The 22,204-nt window shown below is 38.4% G+C and overlaps 1 protein-coding gene across 7 annotated transcripts in view; it reads right to left on the reverse strand.

Moving 5' to 3' along the window:
- Positions 1-22,204, reverse strand: part of STK31 (serine/threonine kinase 31) — a 131,258-nt gene that overhangs the window by 85,822 nt on the left and 23,232 nt on the right. For all 7 annotated transcript variants that reach the window (XM_063636304.1, XM_055272414.1, XM_055272412.1 and 4 more), the window contains exons 5-8: positions 21,843-21,917; positions 19,900-20,058; positions 13,283-13,641; positions 12,101-12,275 (exon numbers count right to left, since the gene is read on the reverse strand). In XM_063636304.1, coding sequence (XP_063492374.1) covers positions 12,101-12,275; positions 13,283-13,641; positions 19,900-20,058; positions 21,843-21,917 — 768 coding nt within the window. The remainder of the gene's footprint in view (positions 1-12,100; positions 12,276-13,282; positions 13,642-19,899; positions 20,059-21,842; positions 21,918-22,204) is intronic.

The following is a 22,204-nucleotide window of genomic DNA, read 5'->3' on the forward strand; positions in this document are numbered from 1 at the left end:
AAGGGGTCAATTCTCTGTATGTGCCTAATAATACAGCATCAAAATATATGACTCAAAGACTAAGAACTGCAAGGAGAAATAAATAAATCTAGTATTATAGTTGGAGACTTCAACATCCCTCTATCAGAATGGGACAGATCTAGCATGGAAAAATCAGTAAAGATACATTTGAACTCAACACCAATAAATTGGATATAATTAACATCTATAGTGTACAGTTGATAATTAACATCTACAGACTACAGCTGACTCTTGAACAAAGCAAGTGTTAGGGGTGCCAACCCCCTACAGTCTTGTAAATTTATGTATAACTTTTGATTCCACAGAAACCTAATTACTAACAGCATACTGTTGACCAGAAGCTTTATTGATAAGACAAGCCATCAGTTAGCAAGTATTCTGTATGTTATATGTATTATATACTGTATTCTCACAGTAAAGTAAGCCAGAAAAAAGAAAATATTAGGAAAAGCATGAAGAAGAGAAGATATATTTACTATTCATTAAATGGAAGTGGATCATCATTAAGGTCTTCATCCTCCATCATCTTCACATTGAGCAGGCTGATGACAAGGAGGAAGAGGAAAGGCTGGTATTCCTATCTCACCAATGGCAGAGATGGAAGAAGTGGAAGGGGAGGCAGGAGAGGCAGGCATAACTGATGTAACTTTTATTTAAAATATCCACATATAAGTGGACCCACGTAGTTCAAACTCATGTTCAAGGGTGAACTATGCTTCATCCAACAACAGGAGAATATACATTCCTGTCAAGATCACATGGAAGATTCACCAAAATATGCCACCACATTCTGGGCCATAGAACACACCTTAACAGAGTTAAACGAATAGAAACCATACAATGTCTGCTCTCAGGCCACAATAGAATAAGCTAGAAATCAATAATAGAAAGATAATTGAAAAAAATCTCAAAACATGTAAGGATTAAACAACATTACTAATAACACATGAGTCAAAGAAGAAATCTCATGACAAATTTAAAAATACTTTCAAGATAAAAATACAACCTACCAAACTTTGTAGAATGCAGCATAGGCAGTGCATTGACAAAAATTTACAGCATTTAAATGCATATATATTAGAAGTGAAAAGAAACTGATATTAATAATCTAAGTTTGCTCCTTAGGAAACATAAAAAGAACAGCAAATTAAATCTTAAATATGCAAAAATAGGAAAGTATAAATCAATCTATTTGAAAACAGGAAATCAGGAGAGAAAAATCAACAAAACCAAAAGTTGATACTTTGAAAAGATGAATAAAATTGGTAACACTATAACCAGGCTAATTAAGAAAAAAAAGACAGAAGACACAAATTGCCAGTATCAGAAATGAAAGAGAGGGCATCAGTACAGATCCAATGGAAATTAAAACTTAAAAATATTATGAACAACTCAAGTCCCACAAATTTGATAACCTAGATTAAGTGAACTAATTCTTTCAAAGACATAATCTGCCAAAGCTCACACAAAAATAATCTGAACAGGCCGGGCGTGGTGGCTCACACCTGTAATCCCAGCACTTCGGGAGGCCGAGGCGGGCAGACCACGAGGTCAGGAGATAGAGACCATCCTGGCTAACACAGTGAAACCATCCTGGCTAACATAGTAAAAATACAAAAATTAGCCGGGCGTGGTGGTGGGCGCCTGTAGTCCCAGCTACTTGGGAGGCTGAGGAAGGAGAATGGCGTGAACCTGGGAGGCGGAGCTTGCAGTGAGCAGAGATCATGCCACTGCACTCCAGCCTGGGCAACAGAGTGAGCCTCCGTCTCCAAAAAAAAATAAATAAAAATAAAAAATAATCTGAACAGACTTATTACTATTTTTAAAATGAATTAACCATTAATAACCTTCCAAAACAGAAAGTGTCAGGCCTATATAAGTTCACTGGTAAATTCTACCAAACATTTAAGGAAAAAACCATACCAATTCTCAGTCATTGAATATAAGCAGAGGAAATACTTCCAAACTCATTCCATGAGGCCAGCATCACCCTAATACTGAAACCAGAAAACAACATTACACAAAAAGAAAGCCACAAACCAATATATGTCATGAACATATATGTAAAAACCTTCCAAAAAATTAGAAAACTGAATCCAACAATGTATGAAAAGAAACACAGTTGATGCTTGAACAACACAGGTTTGAACTGCACAGGTCCACTTACAAACAGATTTTTCTCAAAAAGTTACACAAGCTGTGCCTGCCTGGTACACCTTGTATAACTTACTGAAAAAAAAAAAGTAAAAATTTTAATTTATTTTAAAATAATTTTAATTTTAACTTATTTTTAAATAAGTTAGTAAGTTAAATAATTTTAACTTATTTTAAAATTAAATAATATTAAGTTAAAATTATTTAACTTATTTATCCCTCCACCTCTTCCATCTCTGTCACCTGTGAGACAAGACCAACCCATGCTCTTCCTCCTCAGCCTACTCAACATGAAGACAATGAGGATTAAGACTTAATAAAATGTAAATATATTTCTTCTTCCTTATGATTTTCTTAATAATATTTTCCCTTCTCTAGATTACTTTATTGTAAAGATACAGTATGCAATAAATATAACACACAAAAACGTGTTTGTTAGAATAAATTATTTCAGAGAGGGGCTTCAAGATGACTCACTAGAGGCCACTGGTATTTGCCTCCTTCTGAAAAAAGAGCCAAAATAGCAAGTATATAATCACACTTCAAATAGATTATCTAAGAGAGAAACGGGACTTCAACAGAGAAGTGACAGGAAACACATAAAGCAAGGAAGGAGAAAGAAGAGAAGCAGCCTTCTTGGCTGGCAGCCTGGACAGGCTCCTCAATGCATAGAAGGGGTAAATGAGAGACCCCAGTGGCCCATATTCTCACTGCAAACTCCTGCAATCCTAGCCACGAAAGGAACCTTTGATCCTCATGTGCTCTGAGACACAGAGAGCTGCCCAGAGACTACACAAGCATATTGCTCCATACAGGGAGCTCATGTTGGGTCCCATACACCCACCCCCCAATCCTAAGCAACTACAGCATGCTGCCATTTTGCGTGCCCAACCCCAACTAGACTGCATCGTGGTCTAGGGCCCAACATCCCCTACAACTCCACAACCCTGGAGCAAAGCTGACATCTCCTGCCCATAGCCACCACTGCAGCTGGCTGCAAGTACCCACAAAGAGGTAGGAGCCACTGGCAGCAACCCTGTTCCCCACGGCAGAGGAACAGCCATACATCTTGATGGCCCTGAGGAAATGCTATCCTGCTTGCAGCCACCACCACTACTGGCTGCTGCTGCCACAGAATCAAAACACAAGCCACTGGCAGCCACTCTACCCCCAAGAAGGGCAACCATGCATTTTCACGGACCCAGAGGAAAGGCTATCCCATCCCACAACCACCATTGCTGCTAGCTGCTGCCACACCTGAGGCCAAACTGCAAGCCACCGGCAGGAACCCCAACCCCACTAGCAGAAGGGCAGCCATGCATCTTCACATGACCCAAGGGAGGGCTACCCAACCCAGAACCTGAGACAATGCTAGCTGCTGCTGCCACCAGTGTCAAAGTGTGAGCCATTTACAGTGACCCTGCTGTCCTAAGCAGCAAAGCTGCCACACATTTCCACACACCCAAAGGACAAACTTTCCCACCTGCAGCTGCTGCCCTTGCAAACTGCCACAACTGGAGCAAATGTAAGAGCAAAGTACGTGTTCACCAGCCACCTCCATACATCTGCTGCCACTGAAAGCAACCTCACCCTCCCCAGTGACAGGGCTGCAAAGCAACCACTGCCACCCCCACTCAAGCATTCCATTGGAAACCTGGGCATCATCCTGCACCTGCCTACCACAATCAGAGTCTGCACTCACCACCTGGACCTGAGGACAGGTCCACTACATCCAGCTCCATACCCCCTCTCACCAGTGTCTGAGCACACCACCCAAGGCCCTGCGTATCACCCAGCCCAGTCCACCATTGGTACCTGAACACTCCTCCCAAAGGCCCAAGGTCAGGCCTACCCAACCTGCCACTACCAACACAGCTGGCATCCACTTGCACATGCTACCTGTGGGCCTGACTGACCCACTCAGCACATCACAGCCAGCACTAACACCAGTGTAGACCACTTGGAAAGCACAGGGTTGTCAAGCCATTGCTACTATCACCCACATCGTGCCCATTGCCTAAGAGCCCAAGAACACACTCACCTGTCTGGCCCACCACTGCTGCTACTAGCACCCAAGCAAGACTCCTGGAAACCCAAGCATTGGCCAACCTTGGCTCTCTAACAGTAGAGCCGGCATGTGCTGTTCTGGAAACCAAGGATAGGCATACTTGGCCTGGCATTGCCACCATTGGGGTCTGAGGACTGGCAAACCTGGCATTCCTATACCCAGCAAAACTTCTCCACAGCCCCCACTAACAACCACACCCTAAGCCATAGAGGAAATCACAAACACCACTGACTATTCACATCCAAAGGAATCATACAAAGACTATACTACTTCATGAAGCCAGAATTAAAGCCAAAGGGCCCTACCCAACCAACACCATAGGTACATCTTCAGGAAAAGATCCTCCCCTACAAAATTATTTCCAAAAAATTGGAAGAAGCAACTGTTACACCCAATGCACAAATATCAATGTAACAAAAGAAACATGAGAACACAAGAAAATATAACTCCAAAGGAAGTTAGTAATTCTCCAACAGATCATAATCAAAAAGAATTTTGAAATTCCAGATTAAAAATTCAAAATACTGATTTTAAAGAAGTTCAGTGAGATAAAAGATAATTGTGAAAAATAATATAAAGAAATCAGAAAAACAATTCAGGTTATAAATGAGAAATTTACCAAATAGGTATCATTAAAAAAAAGAAATCCTAGAACTAAAGGATTCACTGAATGAAATACAAAATACATTCTAAAGCTTCAACAATATACTAGATCTAGGCCTGGCATGATGGCTCACGCCTGTAATCCCAGCACTGTGGGAGGCTGAGGCAGGAGGATCACTTGAGCTCAGGGGTTGAGAAGAGCCTGGTCAACATAACAAGACCTCATCTCTAATAAAAATTTAAAATATTAGCTCAGCATGGTGGCATGCACCTGTAGTCCCAGCTACCCAGGAAGCTGAGGCAGGAGGACTGATTGAGCACAGAAGTTGAAGGCTGCAGTGAGCTGTGATTGTGCCACTGTACTCCATCCTGGGCAGCAAAACAAAACCCTGCCTCAAAACAAAACAAACAACCACAAAAATATACTAGATCAAACAGAAGAAAGAATTTCAGAACTTGAAGACAAGACTTTTGAACTAACCCAGTCAATCAAAAATTTAAAAAAGAACAAAAAAGAACGAAAAAAGCCTACAAGGCATGTGAGACACCATACTGCAAACAAATATTTGAATTTTCAACGTCACAGAAAGAGAAAAAAAGGGATTGAAAACTTCTTATATTTAATAAAATAATAGCCGAAAACTTCCGAAGTCTAGCAAGAGATTTAGAAATTCAAATAAAAGAAGTTCAGAGATGCCCAGATAAAATTCATAAAGGTCTTCTCCACAGCATATTACAGTCAAACTGTCAAAAGTCAAAGACAAAGATATTTCTAAAAACAGAAGGAAAAAGGCGTGTCATCAATTATAAGGAAACCCCCATCAGACTAACTATAAATTTCTCAGTAAAATCCTTACAGGAGAGAATGAAACGATATAGTCAAAGCGCTGAAAGGAAACTGCTAGTCAAGAATACTGTATCCAGCAAAGTTGTCCTTCATGAATGAAGAAGTAGTAGTCTTTCCCAGGCAAGCAAAGGCTGAGGGAATTCATCAGCACTAGACCATCCCTGCAAGAGATGCTTAAGGGAGGGCAATACACAATCTGTGATCATAAAAACACATGAAAGTACAAAACCCAGCTGGGCACAGTGGCTCACGCCTGTAATCCCAGCACTTTGGGAGGCCAAGGCAGGCAGATCACCTGAGGTCAGGAGTTCAAGACCAGCCTGGCCAACATGGTGAAACCCTGTCCCTACTAAAAAGTACAAAAATTAACTGGGCGTGGTGGCAGGTGCTTTTAATCCCAGCTACTCAGGGGCCTGAAGTAGGAGAACTGCTTGAACTCAGGAGGTGGAGGTTTCAGAGAGCCAAGACTGTGCCACTGCACTCCAGCCTGGGTGACACAAGACTCTGTCTCAAAAAAAAAAAAAAAGTATAAAACCCACAGAGTAAAGCAAACACTCAAGTAAAAACAAGAAAGGAATCAAATGTTCCCACTACAGAAACACACCAAACCACAATGATAAACAATGAGTGAGAGAGAAAATAATCAAGATGGCCAACTAGATAGTGTGTTCTTTTTCCACAGGGAAGAATCAGAATAGTAAGTAGACACATTTTGAACAGACTGTCTAAGAATGAACATTTGGATTCACCAGAGAAGAGAGAGAAAGCCCCAGAAGTAAGAAAGGAGAGGGTTCGAAGAAGCATGCCAAGGCAGAAACCAGCTGAGAGCTGGGAAAGGCTACTGTATGCAGGGAAACAGTAAGAGAAAAATCCCCAGAGCTCTGAAACAAGCTTTTACAACATTTGCTACAGGAGAAACCCTCGATCCAGTAGGGCCTCGCACCTCACATATGGAGCTGCCTAAAGATCACACAGAGACATTGTTCCAGAAATGGAATCCACACAGAATCCCACAGGCACCCAAGTCTGGAGCAGCCTCAGCAGAGAGCCACTTTAAGAGTTTAGATACCAGGGACCTATAGACATGGCTGCAGCCACTGTACTGCTCCAAAAAAGGAGAGGGAGAACAAGCATGTCCATGCACCCCCAGGAGGATACTTGTCACCCTGCTACAAGCTGCTGTTGAGACTGAGACATAAGTATATCACACTCCCTACACCTTCTTGCTCATGCTGCTTGGCTGGGTGGTGACTCATTCTCTCTAGCCCCATGCCCACGGCACCATTTTCTGAGTTCAATGCTGGGCTGAGTCCTGCCCTTGGCCTGAGTTTGGGCTGACATGGCCCCAGTCACTGACCAGCAAAGGACCAACAGGGAAACCAGGCTACCCCACACATATCTATAGAATACCCACCGCCCTGCAATGGGCTGCTGTGAAACTGAGACACAATCAGACCACACTTCCCACAGCTTTTTGCCCATGCTGTTCACCTGGGTGGTGCCCCAGTATCCCAGGGCACAGGCCAAAAGTGTCACTTTGAGAGTTTAATTCTGAGCTGTGGCCCAACTTTGGCCTGACTTTAGGCTGACATGACTGCAGCTGCTGCCCAGCCAAGAAGGGGCAGAAAAGCCAGGCTCTCCTATACACACCTGGGACAACACCCAAAGCTCTGCTATAGGCTGCCGTGAGACTTAGACTTGAGTAGAACACGCTCCCGACTGCTTCATATCCACACTGCTCACCTGAGAGGGGCCCCACCCTCTCTAGTCACAATCCTACAGATGGCAGAGAGTTTAGAGACACTGTTTGATGCCTGGCAGCAGTAGCCACAGCAGACATTCTAGTCTCTGGTCAGAGACTGGGGCACCTGCTCTGGAACAAAGGAGTCTCTTTGTTACCTGTGTCCCTGAAATTATTGGTAGAGCTTGATACTAGGTGAAATATCTGATTAATCATAGTTTGATCAGCCAGTCTTGATGAGGGTGATTCAGGTTACATGAGTGTATACACATGTCAAAATTTATCAAGTTCTACACAGTATTTGTGCATTTTTACTATATGTATAATATGTATAATATGCTATCTCAATATAGCATTAGAAAATAAAATTAATATTTCCTAACCCTATCCATTAGACATTCTATAACCTAGAAGCAAAGACTAAAGCAATAGCTATATACATCCCTAGCACCCAAAGTCTGGTATCTAAATACCTCTTGCCACTAAAAAGAACCATAGCTTGGAGAAATAACTTTTACAGGATTAGTGTTGGAAATGCAGGTGAGTATGGAACATCTTGTGACACCAGAAAACAAGGAAGCTATCAGACTACTGGAATCACATCAAAAGGACAGAGTGATGACTTAAAGAGACTTGAAAAGAGTATAAGATGGGCATCAAAAAGAATAATGGCTGCAGTGAATTAAAACACTCAAATATGTTTAAAATTCATTAGTTCATAATAATACTTAAGGAGAACAAATAACCCTTGCTGGTCAACACTGGACAATCCTAGGGAATAAACTTATTTTTCTGAAAACATGTACATATAAAGGGAATGAATAAAGTATTTATCTTGCCTTTACTGAACAAACTAGGCCTCAGCATGACCAAATAGTTGAAATTTTCCAGCTAAGAAATACAGCACCTGGCCAAAAAAAATGATGAGCTCATGTCCTTTGTAGGGACATGGATGAAGCTGGAAACCATCATTCTCAGCAAACTATCGCAAGGACAGAAAACCAAACACCGCATGTTCTTACTCATAAGTAGGAATTGAACAATGAGAACACATGGACACAGGAAGGGGAACATCACACACCGGGGACTGTTGTGGGGTGGGGGGAGCGGGGAGGGATAGCATTAGGAGATATACCTAATGCTAAATGACGAGTTAATGGGTGCAGCACACCAACATGGCACATGTACACATACATAACAAACCTGCACGTTGTGCACATGTACCCTAAAACTTAAAGTATAATTAAAAAAAAAGAAATACAGCACCTGATGAAAACACGGTTGCAGACAACAATCATCGATGGCTGCAAAAATCATTAGGTCACAGATTAATGAAAAACTTAATAATGGTGATTTATCCATTATGAATATCATCTGTTATGATGTCAAAAGGACACAGCAGCTAATTTAAAAAGACTTCAAAGGGGATAATGTGTGCATCAAAAAGAAAAAAATGGCTTCAGTGGATTAAAACATGCCAAATGTGTTTAAAATTCATTAATTTAGCAAGGTATGGTGGCTTGCCTGCAGTACCAGCAACTCTGGAGCCAAAAGAGGAAGGATTGCTTGAGCCCAAAAGTTTGAGACCAGCCTGGGCAACACAGCAAACCCTGACTGTACAGAAAATACAATTCCATGCTTGTGGACAGGAAGAATCAATACCATGAAAATGGCCATACTGCCCAAAGTAATTGATAGATTCAATTCTATTCCCATCAAACTACCAATGACTTTCTTCACAGAACTAGAAAAAAATATTTTAAATTTCACATGGAACCAAAAAGAGCCCATATAGCCAAGACAATCCTAAGCAAAAAGAACAAACCTGGAGACATCACACTATCTTACTTCAAGCTACACTACAAGGCTACAGTAACCAAAACAGCATGCTACTGGTACCAAAACAGATATAAAGGTCAATGGAACAGAACACAGGCCTCAGAAATAACACCACACATCTACAACCATCTGATCTTCGACAAACCTACCAAAAACAAGCAATGGGGAAAGGATTCCCTATTTAATAAATGGTGCTGGGAAAACTGGCTAGCCATATGGAGAAAGCTGAAACTGGATCCCTTCCTTACACCTTATACAAAAATTAACTCAAGATGGATTAAAGACTTAAACGTAAAACCTCAAACAGTAAAAATCCTAGAAGAAAACCTAGGCAATACCATTCAGGACATAGGCATGGGCAAAGACTTCATGATTAAAACACCAAAAGCAATGGCAACAAAAGCCAAAATAGACAAATGGGATCTAATTAAACTAAAGAGTTTCTGCACAGCAAAAGAAACTATCATCACAGTGTACAGGCAACCTACAGAATGGGAGACAATTTTTGCAATCTATCCATCTGACAAAGGGCTAATATCCAGAATCTACAAGGAACTTAAAACAAATTTATAAGAAAAAAACAACATCATCAAAAAGTGGGCAAAGGATATGAACAGGCACTTCTCAAAAGAAGACATTTATGCAGCCAAAAAACATACGAAAAAAAGCCCATCATCACTGGTCATTGGAGAAATGCAAATCAAAACCACAATGAGACACCATCTCACTCCAGTTAGAATGGTGATCATTAAAAAGTCAGGAACAACAGATGCTAGAGAGGATGTGGAGAAATAGGAACACTTCTACACTGTTGGTGGGAGTGTGAATTAGTTCAAACATTGCAGAAGACAGTATGGCAATTCCTCAAGGATCTAGAACAAGAAATACCATTTGACCCAGCAATCCCATTACTGGGTATATACCCAAAGGATTATAAATCATTCTACTATAAAGACATATGCACACGTATGTTTATTGCAGCACTATTTACAATGGCAAAGACTTGGAACCAACCCAAATGCCCATCAATGGTAGACTGGATAAAGAAAATGTGGGCTGGGCACAGTGGCTCATGCCTGTAATCCCAGCACTTTGGGAGGCAGAGGTGGGTGGATCACCTGAGGAGTCCGAAACCAGCCTGGCCAACATGGTGAAACCCCGTCTCTACTAAAAATACAAAAATTAGCCAGGCATGGCAGCGGGTGCCTTTAATGCCAGCTATCAGGAGGCTGAGGCAGGAGAATCACTTGAACCTGGGAAGCAGAGATTGCAATGAGGCGAGATCATGCCATTGGGGATATAAACAAGGCAAGTTTGAGTTTAAAAAAAAAAAAAAGAAAAGAAAACACAAATATTAGCCAGGAATGGGGCACACGCCTGTAGTCTGAGCTAGGCAGGAGACTGAAGTGAGTGGATTGCTTGAGTCCGGGAGGCAGAAGTTGCAGTGAGCAGAAATTACACCACTGCACTCCAGCCTAAGCAACAGAGCAAGACTGTCTCAAAACAAACAAACAAAACCAAAAAAACTCTGAATGAGATTTGGGGAGCTTCTGGGTTGATAAACATATCCATGACCTGGGAGGGTGGCATACTCAGAAAGGGCATGGAAGCTCTGTACCTCCTGCTCCAGTACCTCCTTGCCTTATGCATATCTTCCATTTATTTGGCTGTTTCTGAGTAATATCCTTAATAATAAAACTGTAAGTATAGCACTTCTGTGAGTTCTGTGAGTAGTTCTAGTGAATTATCTAACCTGAGGGAGGGTCATGGGAAACCCCGAATTTAGAGTGGGGAGGTAGATATGCAAGTAGCCTGGGGACCCCATTTGTGGCTGGCATCTAAATTAGAGGCAGCTTTATGGAACTGAGTCCTTAACTTGTAGGGTATATGCTAAGTACAGGTAACGTAGTGTCAGAATAGAGCTGAATTATTAGACACCCAGTTGGTGTCAGAGAATTGGAGGAACTAGTGCAGGAACAATAGATTTGGTGTAAAACACAAACATACATACACACACACACACACACACACACACACACTTATCAACCACACTGTATCCTGGGTGGGGGGGGGGGGGGAAGTTTTTGAACTAGAATCTGAGCAAATCTGGAGACCTGATTACCATAAAAGAAGACACATGTGGAGATCAAGAACCCAGTTAAGCAACACAAGGACACAGATTAAGGCAATTTAAGAGAAATATCAACCAAAATGCAACGTATGTGCCTAACTGGGATCCTGATTGGAGAGAACCACAATCAACATGCCTACAATCATGTGGCATTCATGACACAATACGGCAAATTTGAATACTGCCTGGATATAAATAATATTAAGGAATTATTGTTTACTTTTAAGTATGAATAGTATTATTATTATGGTTTTTTAAAGTCCTTTTCTATTAGTCATACATACTGAAGACTATGAAATAATATGAATGGGACTTCTAAAATAATCCAGGAAGTGTAAAGTTTTAAAAAGATTGGCCATGTGTTATAATTGTAAAAACTGGGTGATGGGCACATGAGAATTAATTATTCAAGTCTCTCTCCTTTTAGAATGTTTGAAAATTGCCTTAGTTGAAAAGTTTTTAGAACATAAAGGGAAATGTAAATGAGAAATTATTAAATTTTCAAACATCCAATGAAATCCAAAGATGATTAGTCTGGAGTATATGAAAAAAATTCACCTATAAACAAATACAGGGATTAGCAAAGAAGGAGAATGAGGTGGGAAAGGAAAGGAAAGTGACAGAAAAATAAATAGCAGCAGATGAGTACGCAGATTTCCCAGTTGGACACTCTTCACCTTAAGCCACTGAACGTACCTGCAGCTCCTGGGCAATCTGCTCTACTTTCAATTCTAACTCCTTATAACTTTTGAGAAGAGCGTCCTTCTCTGTTTTAAGTTTTTCATTTTCTTCAATCAGTTTCTGGTCCTGCTTAATTTTTGCCAGGCTGACGTTAGACCCTAAATTAAAGTCACCAACAGCCAAACTTTCCCTATAAAAACAAATTCATTTATTTTGAAAAACAAACTGTATAAGGCTGACAGAGAAAACAAATCTAAGTTATCTTGGTCCTTTTATACCACAATATATCTGAAAGTTAATTTTGAAAACTGAAATATTTACCTAGTTCATATTAAAAAATAATTTAATGCAAACAAGATTTTATAACTGAAGTTGTAATTCAATAATGCCTCTAATTCTCAAAGAACATATATTCCAAATTCTTCATAGCACTATCAACTACAGAGAACAAAGTAAAAAGCATTTCTGTATTAGTTTTTTTCCAATCCCTCCTGTGATCCCCCCCGTGACCCCCCCATCCTGTGATCCCCTGTGATCCCCCCGTCCACCGCCTCCCACCCCCATTTGACAGTTTAGCTCCTAAAGCACTGATGAGATCCCATCAAACAGCTATATCATCCAAGATACAGCATCATGGCTTGGACCATGATATAGAAGAATGTTTTGATACATATAAATATCAAATCTGGATTTCTGCTTCAAGTTGATGATTTAAAATTATCTAAAAAGTAAACTATTTGGAATAATCAAACTCCATCACAAGTTTTCACAAGAAGAAGAAAGAGCCTCACTTTTATTTAAAAAGTAAAGGCAATTTCCTGAAACTCTTTAAAATATTCCTAAAGCCATAGGAAAAACTTCAAATCTTATCTGAAATTCTGACTTTGCCTGAATAATTCAGATTTAGGAGCAGATTTTTATTTTTGATAAGTGTATTCCAAATAGTTGGCATGAAAGGTTGGCATGTAAACTTTTAAATAATTTAGGAATTATTTTTCTTTCAAAATAGCTTTTAATGAAAATATCCCTGCTAAATAAAGCAAAGAGGAATACATTTGAGAAAAATAGAAATATCAGCATCAGCCCTTAAAATCACTGGCACAGTTAAGGATTCCAAAAGCATAAGCCTTAACTTCTATTCTACTATGACAGGGACCTCTACCATTAATTAGAAATTAGTGAAAACTAAATTCTTACTTTGGAAATGTCATAAGATTGCCTGCATCATTTTCATCCTTCAAGTCAAGAGTCATTTTCTCACTTAAGTGCCCCTTGGGCCTGCTGAAGGTTGACTGGTTTGATCTATGCCCCCACAAAGGAATGGGGTTTTTGAGGTTCCCGAGAACAAGTTGACCAGGATCCAATTTTTTTTCCTCACAGATGTCAGTTCTGGAAGTAAGTCTGCATTTCTCTGCAAATCCTTTCTTAAACACCTCTTCCCCTATATCCACACTGCCATACTCAGCCTGAGCAATAACTGTTCCATCTTGAGAGGTTGCTTTAATTCTCATTTTTATTTCCTTTTCAAAAATTAAGCTCCCCAAAAAGGTTGTGCCCTAAGAAAGAAGAAAACATAAATCAGCTACACCAACATGTTTCTCTTCCCTTATTTTGTTTCTACCCATTTTTTCCAAACATCATATTTCTTCATTCTAAAATCTCTATATTACCTTGTTGTTGGCTATAATATTCAAATATGCATCTCCACATATATGAATGTATTCCAATTACACCCTTGCTAAAATGAAGTAGAGCTAAATACTTGTATAGGCAGCCATATTTATAAATCTAAAAATGTATACTAAGTAAATATCCTAGAATAGTTTTTTTAACCCAGCAGATTACATTGATTACTTTGGCCCCAACTAAATATAATCGTTTCCTGAAAAGCAACAGCACATAAAAATGAATCTCTGGTATCTAGAAAAGGTATTCGATATTACAAAACTTTAAAAGTTTTAGAGGCAGAGTCAGGAACTCTGGTTTTAAAGTAAGATGAGCAGAAGCGAAAAAAAACACAAACCGAAAGCACAAAACACGAACAAATTCTTCAAAAATCAACAAACTGAAATTATAAAATGTGAGGTGTCACAAATACATATTCAAAACTTTTTTTCTTCTTTTTTGAGACAGAATCTCACTCTGTCGCACAGGCTGGAGCGCAGTGGCACAATCTCGACTCGTTGCAACCTCCGCCTCCCCAGTTCAAGCGATTCTCCTGCCTCAGCCTCCCCAGTAACTGGGACTACTGGCACACACCACCACACCTGCTAATTTTTGTATTTTTAGTAGAGATGGGGTTTCACCGTGTCAGCTGAGCTGGTCTCAAACTCCTAACCTCAAGTGATCCGCCCACCTTGGCCTCCCAAAGTGCTGGGATTACAGGGGTGAGCCACTGCACCTGGCCTTCTACATTCAAAACTCTCTTAAATAGACTTTTGCTTAAGAGAGCTACAACTGTACAACTGGCATATGAGAAATTAGGTGCTTGCTAACTTTGAGCTATTGAATGTCTATCAAGAGAACTAAGCAAAGATATACCTAAAACATATTTGGGATTAGAACATATTGAGACTTAATTTTAATAATAACTTATCTACTCCTCCATAAAACTGTAATTACTAAAATTACTTTGACACAATCTAACTACTCTCCCCAAATTTCTCTAGGTTATTTTCCTGATTTTCACCCTGTGCATACTATAAAGGAAATTAAAAGTCAGTATTCTTTTTCGGAATATATAAAGCATAAATTTAAAACACAAAATGGGTAGGTACAGCTCAAATTTACTGGTTCACAACTTCCTTGAAATGGGGACATCATCTGATGCAACATATCTCTCTTAGAAGGTGGAGGTGTATTTTTAGCTACATTCCCACTCTATAAATATGAAAAAAATATAGTTTATGCAAACAAAGCAAACCAAATAGGACATCATACCTATAATAATCAGACAAACAAGAGTGTAAAAAACACACTAAAAACCACAAAATACAAACCGGCCACATTTTTAAAAGAAATAGGGGGTGTGGGGAAGTCAAGGTCCAAGAAACTAAATAACATTTTTAAGAGCTAGTTTCTCTTCTATACTACTTCTATACTACTACACAGTAGTATAGACGGTAAAAGTGAGACCTATGTAGGAATTCTTAACCTTTTTGTGGCCATGGGGATCCTTTATCAGTCAGGTGAAATCTTTGGACTTTTTCTCACGATGTTTTTAAATGTATGAAATACATAGGATTACAAAAAAAATTATTTCATTGGGACACATTTTTTTTTTTTTTTTTTGAGATGGAGTCTGGCTTTGTCACCCAGGCAGGAGTGCAGTGGCGCTATCTCAGCTCACTGCAAGCTCCACCTCCCGAGTTCACACCACTCTCCTGCCTCAGCCTCCCAAGTAGCTGGGACTACAGGCGCCCACCACCATGACCAGCTAATTTTTTGTATTTTGTAGTAGAGATGGGGTTTCACCATGTTAGCCAGGATGGTCTCGATCTCCTGACTTTGAGATCCGCCCACCTTGGTCTCCCAAAGTGCTGGGATTACAGGCATGAGCCACCGCACCCAGCTGACACATTTATTTTAACAACAGGTTGAGGATACCTGGGCCTAGAAGGATGCATCTGAAGGGGCAGAGAAGGAGACTCAAGCTACATATGCTCAAGAATCACCAACTATCACTACCCCAAAAAAAAAGAAAAAAAGAATTTTTTAGATGGGGTCTTGCTATGTTTGCTCAAGCTGGTCTTGAACTCCTGGGCCCGAGCAATCCTCCCACTTCAGCCTCCTAAGTAGCTGTGATTACAGGCACACACCCTGTGCCTAGCTGAAAAAATATTTTTTTAAATCCACAAAACAAAATAAGAAAATACTTCAGGTTAACAAAAATATAGGTTTTATAAATTTTCAAGGCATAAAATTCCTATAAGAAAATACTTTAGGTTAACAAAAACATAGGTTTTATAAATTTTTCAAGGCATAAAATTCAGAAATACACACATTATATCAAGAGGTTTGAATTCACCGAGAATGTCAATATAAATAACAAATACGGTCCAGAAGTTATCACCAATCAAATGGGATCAAGCAGGCAAAGCTAACAACCTCAAAATATAACTAATTGAAAATGTTAGGATTTTCATCAATTAGATGTAGTTTTCCAGTTAACCTCTTTCACATAAAAACCCTTGGTTTCAACTCTTATTATCAAAAGTCTATCTAAAATTCAAGAACAACTTCTGCCCCTAGGAAGTCTTTGAAAATTATTGCTGGTATATGTGGAATTATTAATATTTCAAGAAACCCTGTCTTTGGGCAATACGTGAATTCAAATGGAAATAATCTATTTTCTACAAAAGTTTCAATTACCTAAAGCTGAATGTTCTAGAGGTCCATTACTCCTTGCATAGAATTTTTATGTGGAAATCTAATTTTAGATTTCTCTCTGAATTCAAATTCATTTTAGTTACAGTCACCAATCACAATTAGTATGAAGTGGTTCAAACAGATTCTCCCTGAATCATATATAATCATAAACACAGAACCCTGAACTTGAAATAAAATCTGAGTCTTCCTCAGTTCCAACTAACAAAAAGAATGACAGAGTATATGATACATGTTTTAATACTACACCAAAAATATGTATGTTTTCTCTTTATATATATATATATATATAATACATATAAACATTTAATTTATATCATAAGAAATATATTTTCCACTAACCCTTATGAGCTGGAGATATATACCTGCACTTAAAAAATATATTTAGGTATTTAAAAGGTATAAAACTTAACTTTTTTCTTTTTTTTCTTAGACAGGGTCTCACAGCCTTGACCCCTCAAGTTCAAGCAATCCTCCCATCTCAGCCTCCTGAGTAGCTGGGACTACAGGCATGCGCCACCATGCCCAGCTAATTTTTTTGTATTTTTTATACAGACAGGGTTTTGCCATGTTGCCCAGGCTGGTCTCAAACTTCTGGACTCAAGCCATCCACTCACCTCAGCCTCCCAAAGTGCTGGGCTTACAGCATGAGCCAACGCACTGGGCGAAACTTAACTTTTTAAAATAAATCTGGTCATTGGTTTAGAACATAAGGCTTTCAATCACTTTTTAGAAATATATTTCATTCTGTTTTCCAAAATGGTAAGCTTCATTCAGAAACAAGAAAGGATCACTTGCTTTCTACTTTATTCCTCTGAATTCTGCCTGTATATATTAGAAAACAAGCTAAAAGGCCTTTAAATTGTTAAACACAAATTCCAAGCTCTAGCTCTCACTCCCTTACTCTACATATAATTTTTAAAGTCAGGCATGTAGAAATAGTGATGTAATATTCTCTTGATCTTCAGCAAACTACCATTCTGAGTATCAATTCTGACTGTGCTGCAGCATAGCATGAAAGAGTTAAAAAATGTGAAGGAATTTCAGTGCCCAGGACACCTTCTGGGAAAGAGGAAGGAGGGAGGTATTTGTGTTATTACTGAATCCCTACTGTTCATCTATTTATTCAAATGCTAGATAAACTAATGCTCATCTAACACCTACCTGGCAGGGAAATTAGGCACAGAAAAGTGAATACTTATCTCTACCAAACTCACTAAGCTTGTAGGGGAGGAAAAAATTACAACTTTATAGGCTTTATTACGGAGTGACTAAAACACCACAGATGACCAGGTAAGTGGGTACTAGCAAAGACTTCATATAGAAGATTAGAGTTGAGCTTTGGGCTGAGAATTAATAACTAAACACAGACTTTCTAAGAAGAGCTATTCAAGAATAGCTCATTTTTTTCCGGAAAACATTGTGTGCCAATTAGCTTAACTCTAATCAATGATCTTTTTACTGAACTAAGCATCCAAATACAAATGTTTAGCTGGGTGGCTCATGCCTGTAATCCCAGCACTTTGGGAGGCAGAGACGGGGGCAGGGGGGGATCTCTTGAGGTCAGGAGTTCAAGACCAGCCTGGCCAACATGGTGAAACCCCATCTCTACTAAAAATACAAAAATTAGCCAGGCGTGGTGGCGGGTGCCTGTAATTCCAGCTATCAAGAGACTGAGGCAGGAGAATCGCTTGAACCCAAGAGGATGAGGTTGCAGTGAGCCAAGATCATGCCATTGCACTCCAGCCTGGGCAACAGAGTAAGACTTCATCCCCCCACCAAAAAAAAAAAAAAAAAAAAATATATATATATATATATATATATATAAATGTTTATATACAAAGAATCTTTGAAACATACAAAAACATTCTCAGCTGCAGTTTCATTCAGTTCTAAAATTAACTTTTTTAAATGTCTTTTTCCCCCTTAATTCATGTGTGTTTCAATCAACATAAATCTGTGCATTTTACTATGAAAAGAACAATAGACTTGAGTTTTAGGCCTAGCTCTTCCCTAATTAGCTTCACGACTTGAAGTCATTTAATTATCCTAGACTACAATTTCCCCATATGTAAAACAAAGTGAGAGCAGATAATATTCTAAGGTCTGTAAACAAGATTTTAGAGTTTTACGCATGCAAGAAATCCAAAACAAGCCTCCCCAACCTTGGTCAAAGCATTTATATTAAAGAAGAAAGTAACAAACTTTAGATTTTAAACCAGAAACTTGGGGTGTAATTTTATAATATCTATATTTCATGTTTATGAAAGCCTGAGTTTCATGTACAGAAATGTCTTTTATAAGTAACTACATAGCAGACAAAACTATACCCAACACACCTACAAGATTCTCAAAGGAAAATAAAGAGGCAATTTTAATTAATTTTAATTAATTTCTTTATAATGCTTACAATGATTAAACTGTTTTCCACATGAGCTACTTGAGTTGCTATTATAAATATGAATTATAAACCTGATTACTTTGCAATGTAGTATCTCTCACCAGCATTACCATTTACCAAAAGAATCATCTTTGTACAACAGATTTTAAAAGAGGTAGGATTCCTGTAAGACTACCCCTGAAATTATCGAATGTCTTCCAGAATTAGGTTACCAACCCAAAATTCAATGGAAAGGAATATAAACTAGAATCCACATGAACAAAACATCCACTGCCAATTATTACATCAAACAGTATGAGCCTCTGCCAAAATGATACAATCTGATTAATTATAACCCCATTAATTTCAAATTTGTGGTATTTATGGCCAGGACTAGGTAAAGATCACTTTTATTTAATAAATACTTTCCCAAAACAATTATAGAAATAACTGTATTCATTATTTTCTCCATCATATAAGAGACTATCCTTGGCCGGGTGCAGTGGCTCATGCTTGTAATCCCAGCACTTTGGGAGGCCAAGGTGGGCGTATCACCTGGGGTCAGGAGTTCAAGACGAGCCTGGCCAACATGGTAAAACCCCAACTCTACCAAAAATACAAAAATTAGCTGGACATGGTGGCACAGGCCTGTAATCCAGCTATTCGGGAGGCTGAGGCAGAAGAATTGCTTGAACCTGGGAGTCAGAGGTTGCAGTGAGCCGAGATCATGCTACTGCACTCCAGCCAGGGCAACAGAGTCAGACTCTGTCTCGGAAAAAAAAAAAAAAAAAAAGAGACTATCCTTTTAAACATTTACATCAGAAAAAACTACTTACATATATTATATGTGTGTATGTCATTCTTATCTGTTCAATGTTTACCTAGCAAAGATGAGCATAAATATATAATTGCTTTCTAATTATAATTCCTATTTTTCACTAATTTATACAGACTTTTATATTAAAGTAAGATTTAACTATACCTACATTTTGTTTCAAGCACATAGTTTTACTTTCATTAGCAAAAATATTTAAAATCCGTGACTTGCCTGATCAAACTGGGTAACTTCTTGATTAGAAGGAATCTGTAGTCCCCAAAGTTTATACTTTTTGGCAACACTAGAAAACTGCAGCTCCGAAGGAATTTCAACTATATCAGATCGATTTAGAATTTCAGTATTTCCATAGTCAATGTACCTCACCAGACACTGGAAAAAATAAGAGACAAATACTAATACTGACCCCAGATTAAATATTTCCAAAGAAACCACCAATTTGCTGCTCTCTGTTAATGACCTGTATATCAAAATAGCATTCTTATCTCAAAATGACAAAATACATTCAGAAATAGATCTCTAATAGTATCTTCAAAATAAAAAAAATCCACAGTCCATGAAATTACAGTGATTTCTTTACTTGCTACTAGTTAAATTCCAATAGTACGATTTCTCATTAGGGTGCTTTTTGTTTTTAGACAATCGGTATTTTAAATAAACATCAGCCTATGAAGCTTACAGCCCTCTCCTGTTTCTCCTAATGTTAAAATCAATCAACATTCAATTCAATTTCAAGTTGGAAAGAATAAAATCTGAAAAGAAAAGACAAAGTTATCGAACTTCCTTTGATACAATTAACTCACTCCAGGTAGACCATGTAAACTATCAGATTCACCACCCTTACCTCCAGTTCTACGTCTGTTTAAAAAGTAAAAAAGAAAAATAGTTATTACAAGGTCAAACATCATGTTGCCCTTTAATTTAAAAAATTAAAGCCAACTGAAAAACAAATGCAAAATATCATCTCCAGTTGTCAAATTATGGGAGAAAGGTCAATTAGAAAGTTCCATTCCACTAAAATAAACCATTATCTATGACAGCAAAAAATGAGATTTTTTTAAACCAAGCTATTCAGAATATTAATCAAATTGTTACATCTTAGCATCTTATTAAACCAAAGAAAATATTTATGAAACATATATATTTTTAATTTTTTCTCTTTTATCCTTAACCACTTTGCCAGGTTCAGTAAAAACATACATATTATAATTTAAGTACAGAAAGCAGGTGTAGAAAAAACACCAAAGGAAATCTTACAGAGGTGCTTTCACACAGCCTGCAATATGCAACTGTCACCAAACAGCTATTCAGAATTCTATCTCCCTAAATCCTCTTAAAAATCCTCCACAAATTCACAATGTAAAAAAAAAAAAAAAAAAAAAAGGAGCTTAACACAAAGAAAACTCACCACATTTAACCCAGGCATAAGAAAGTGGCAAGCCAATCATTATTATTAACAATATTCATATCAACCAAATAAAAGATATACCTAACCTCAGAAGGATCAATCAAAATGTTCTTCTCCTACTTATAAAGCTTAATAAAATGAACATTTAAAAGTTACTCATTATCAAGAACTAAATATAATTATTAAGATCTGAGGTAGGCTGGGCACAGTGGCTCACTCCTGTAATCCCAGCACTTTCGGAGGCTGAGGCGGACGGATCACCTGAGGTCAGAAGTTCGACCAGCCTGACCAGCATGGTGAAACCCCGTCTCTACTAAAAATACAAAAATTAGCCAATGTGTTGGTGGGCGCCTGTAATCCCAGCTACTTGGGAGGCTGAGGCAGGAGAATAGCTTGAACCTAGGAGGCAGAGGTTGCAGTGAGCCAAGATCGTACCACTGCACTCCAGCCTGGGCGACAGAGAAAGACTCCATCTCAAACAAAAAAAAAAAAAAAAAAAAAGAAGAAGAACTGAGGTAAAAAGAACTAGTCACCAAAAATAACCTACATATTATATAATCTATTCTTGAATAATCTGAGGTGATTATAGAACAACATGTTTTTTAGCAATTAATTTCTTCTGTGTTTTAATCACTGAACCAGGTATCAGTACTATGAATAACCAATGAAGGGCTAAATAAGCATCAAATTTTGGAACCACAATAAATATTTCTTAAAGCAAAAAAAAACTGAACACTTAATTTCCTGCCTTTTCAACACTGATGATTTTCAGTACTTTGCATCTGTACCAACACTGATCTTCAGAAAATAATCCACCATAAATCTACAAAGAGAAAAGAAAGCAAAATTACTTGGCATTTAAAGCATGCTGAATAGATCAGAATAAAGGTTAGCATTTAAGCTCTTCCTATATGTCAATAAGTACTTTATATATAACTCATTTAATTCTCACAATCCTATGAGGCAGGTACTTTGTTTATGCCACTATGTATCCAAAGACATAAACTAGTAAACTGCAGAACCAAGATTCAAACTTCTGACTTCAGAGTTCATTATGCTATTCTGCATCTCCAAAATGAGGAGGGAGGGGTATAAAAAGCAAAAAAAAAT

The sequence above is a fragment of the Symphalangus syndactylus genome, chromosome 3 (assembly GCF_028878055.3).
Source record: "Symphalangus syndactylus isolate Jambi chromosome 3, NHGRI_mSymSyn1-v2.1_pri, whole genome shotgun sequence".
In the NCBI taxonomy this organism is placed as follows: domain Eukaryota; kingdom Metazoa; phylum Chordata; class Mammalia; order Primates; family Hylobatidae; genus Symphalangus; species Symphalangus syndactylus.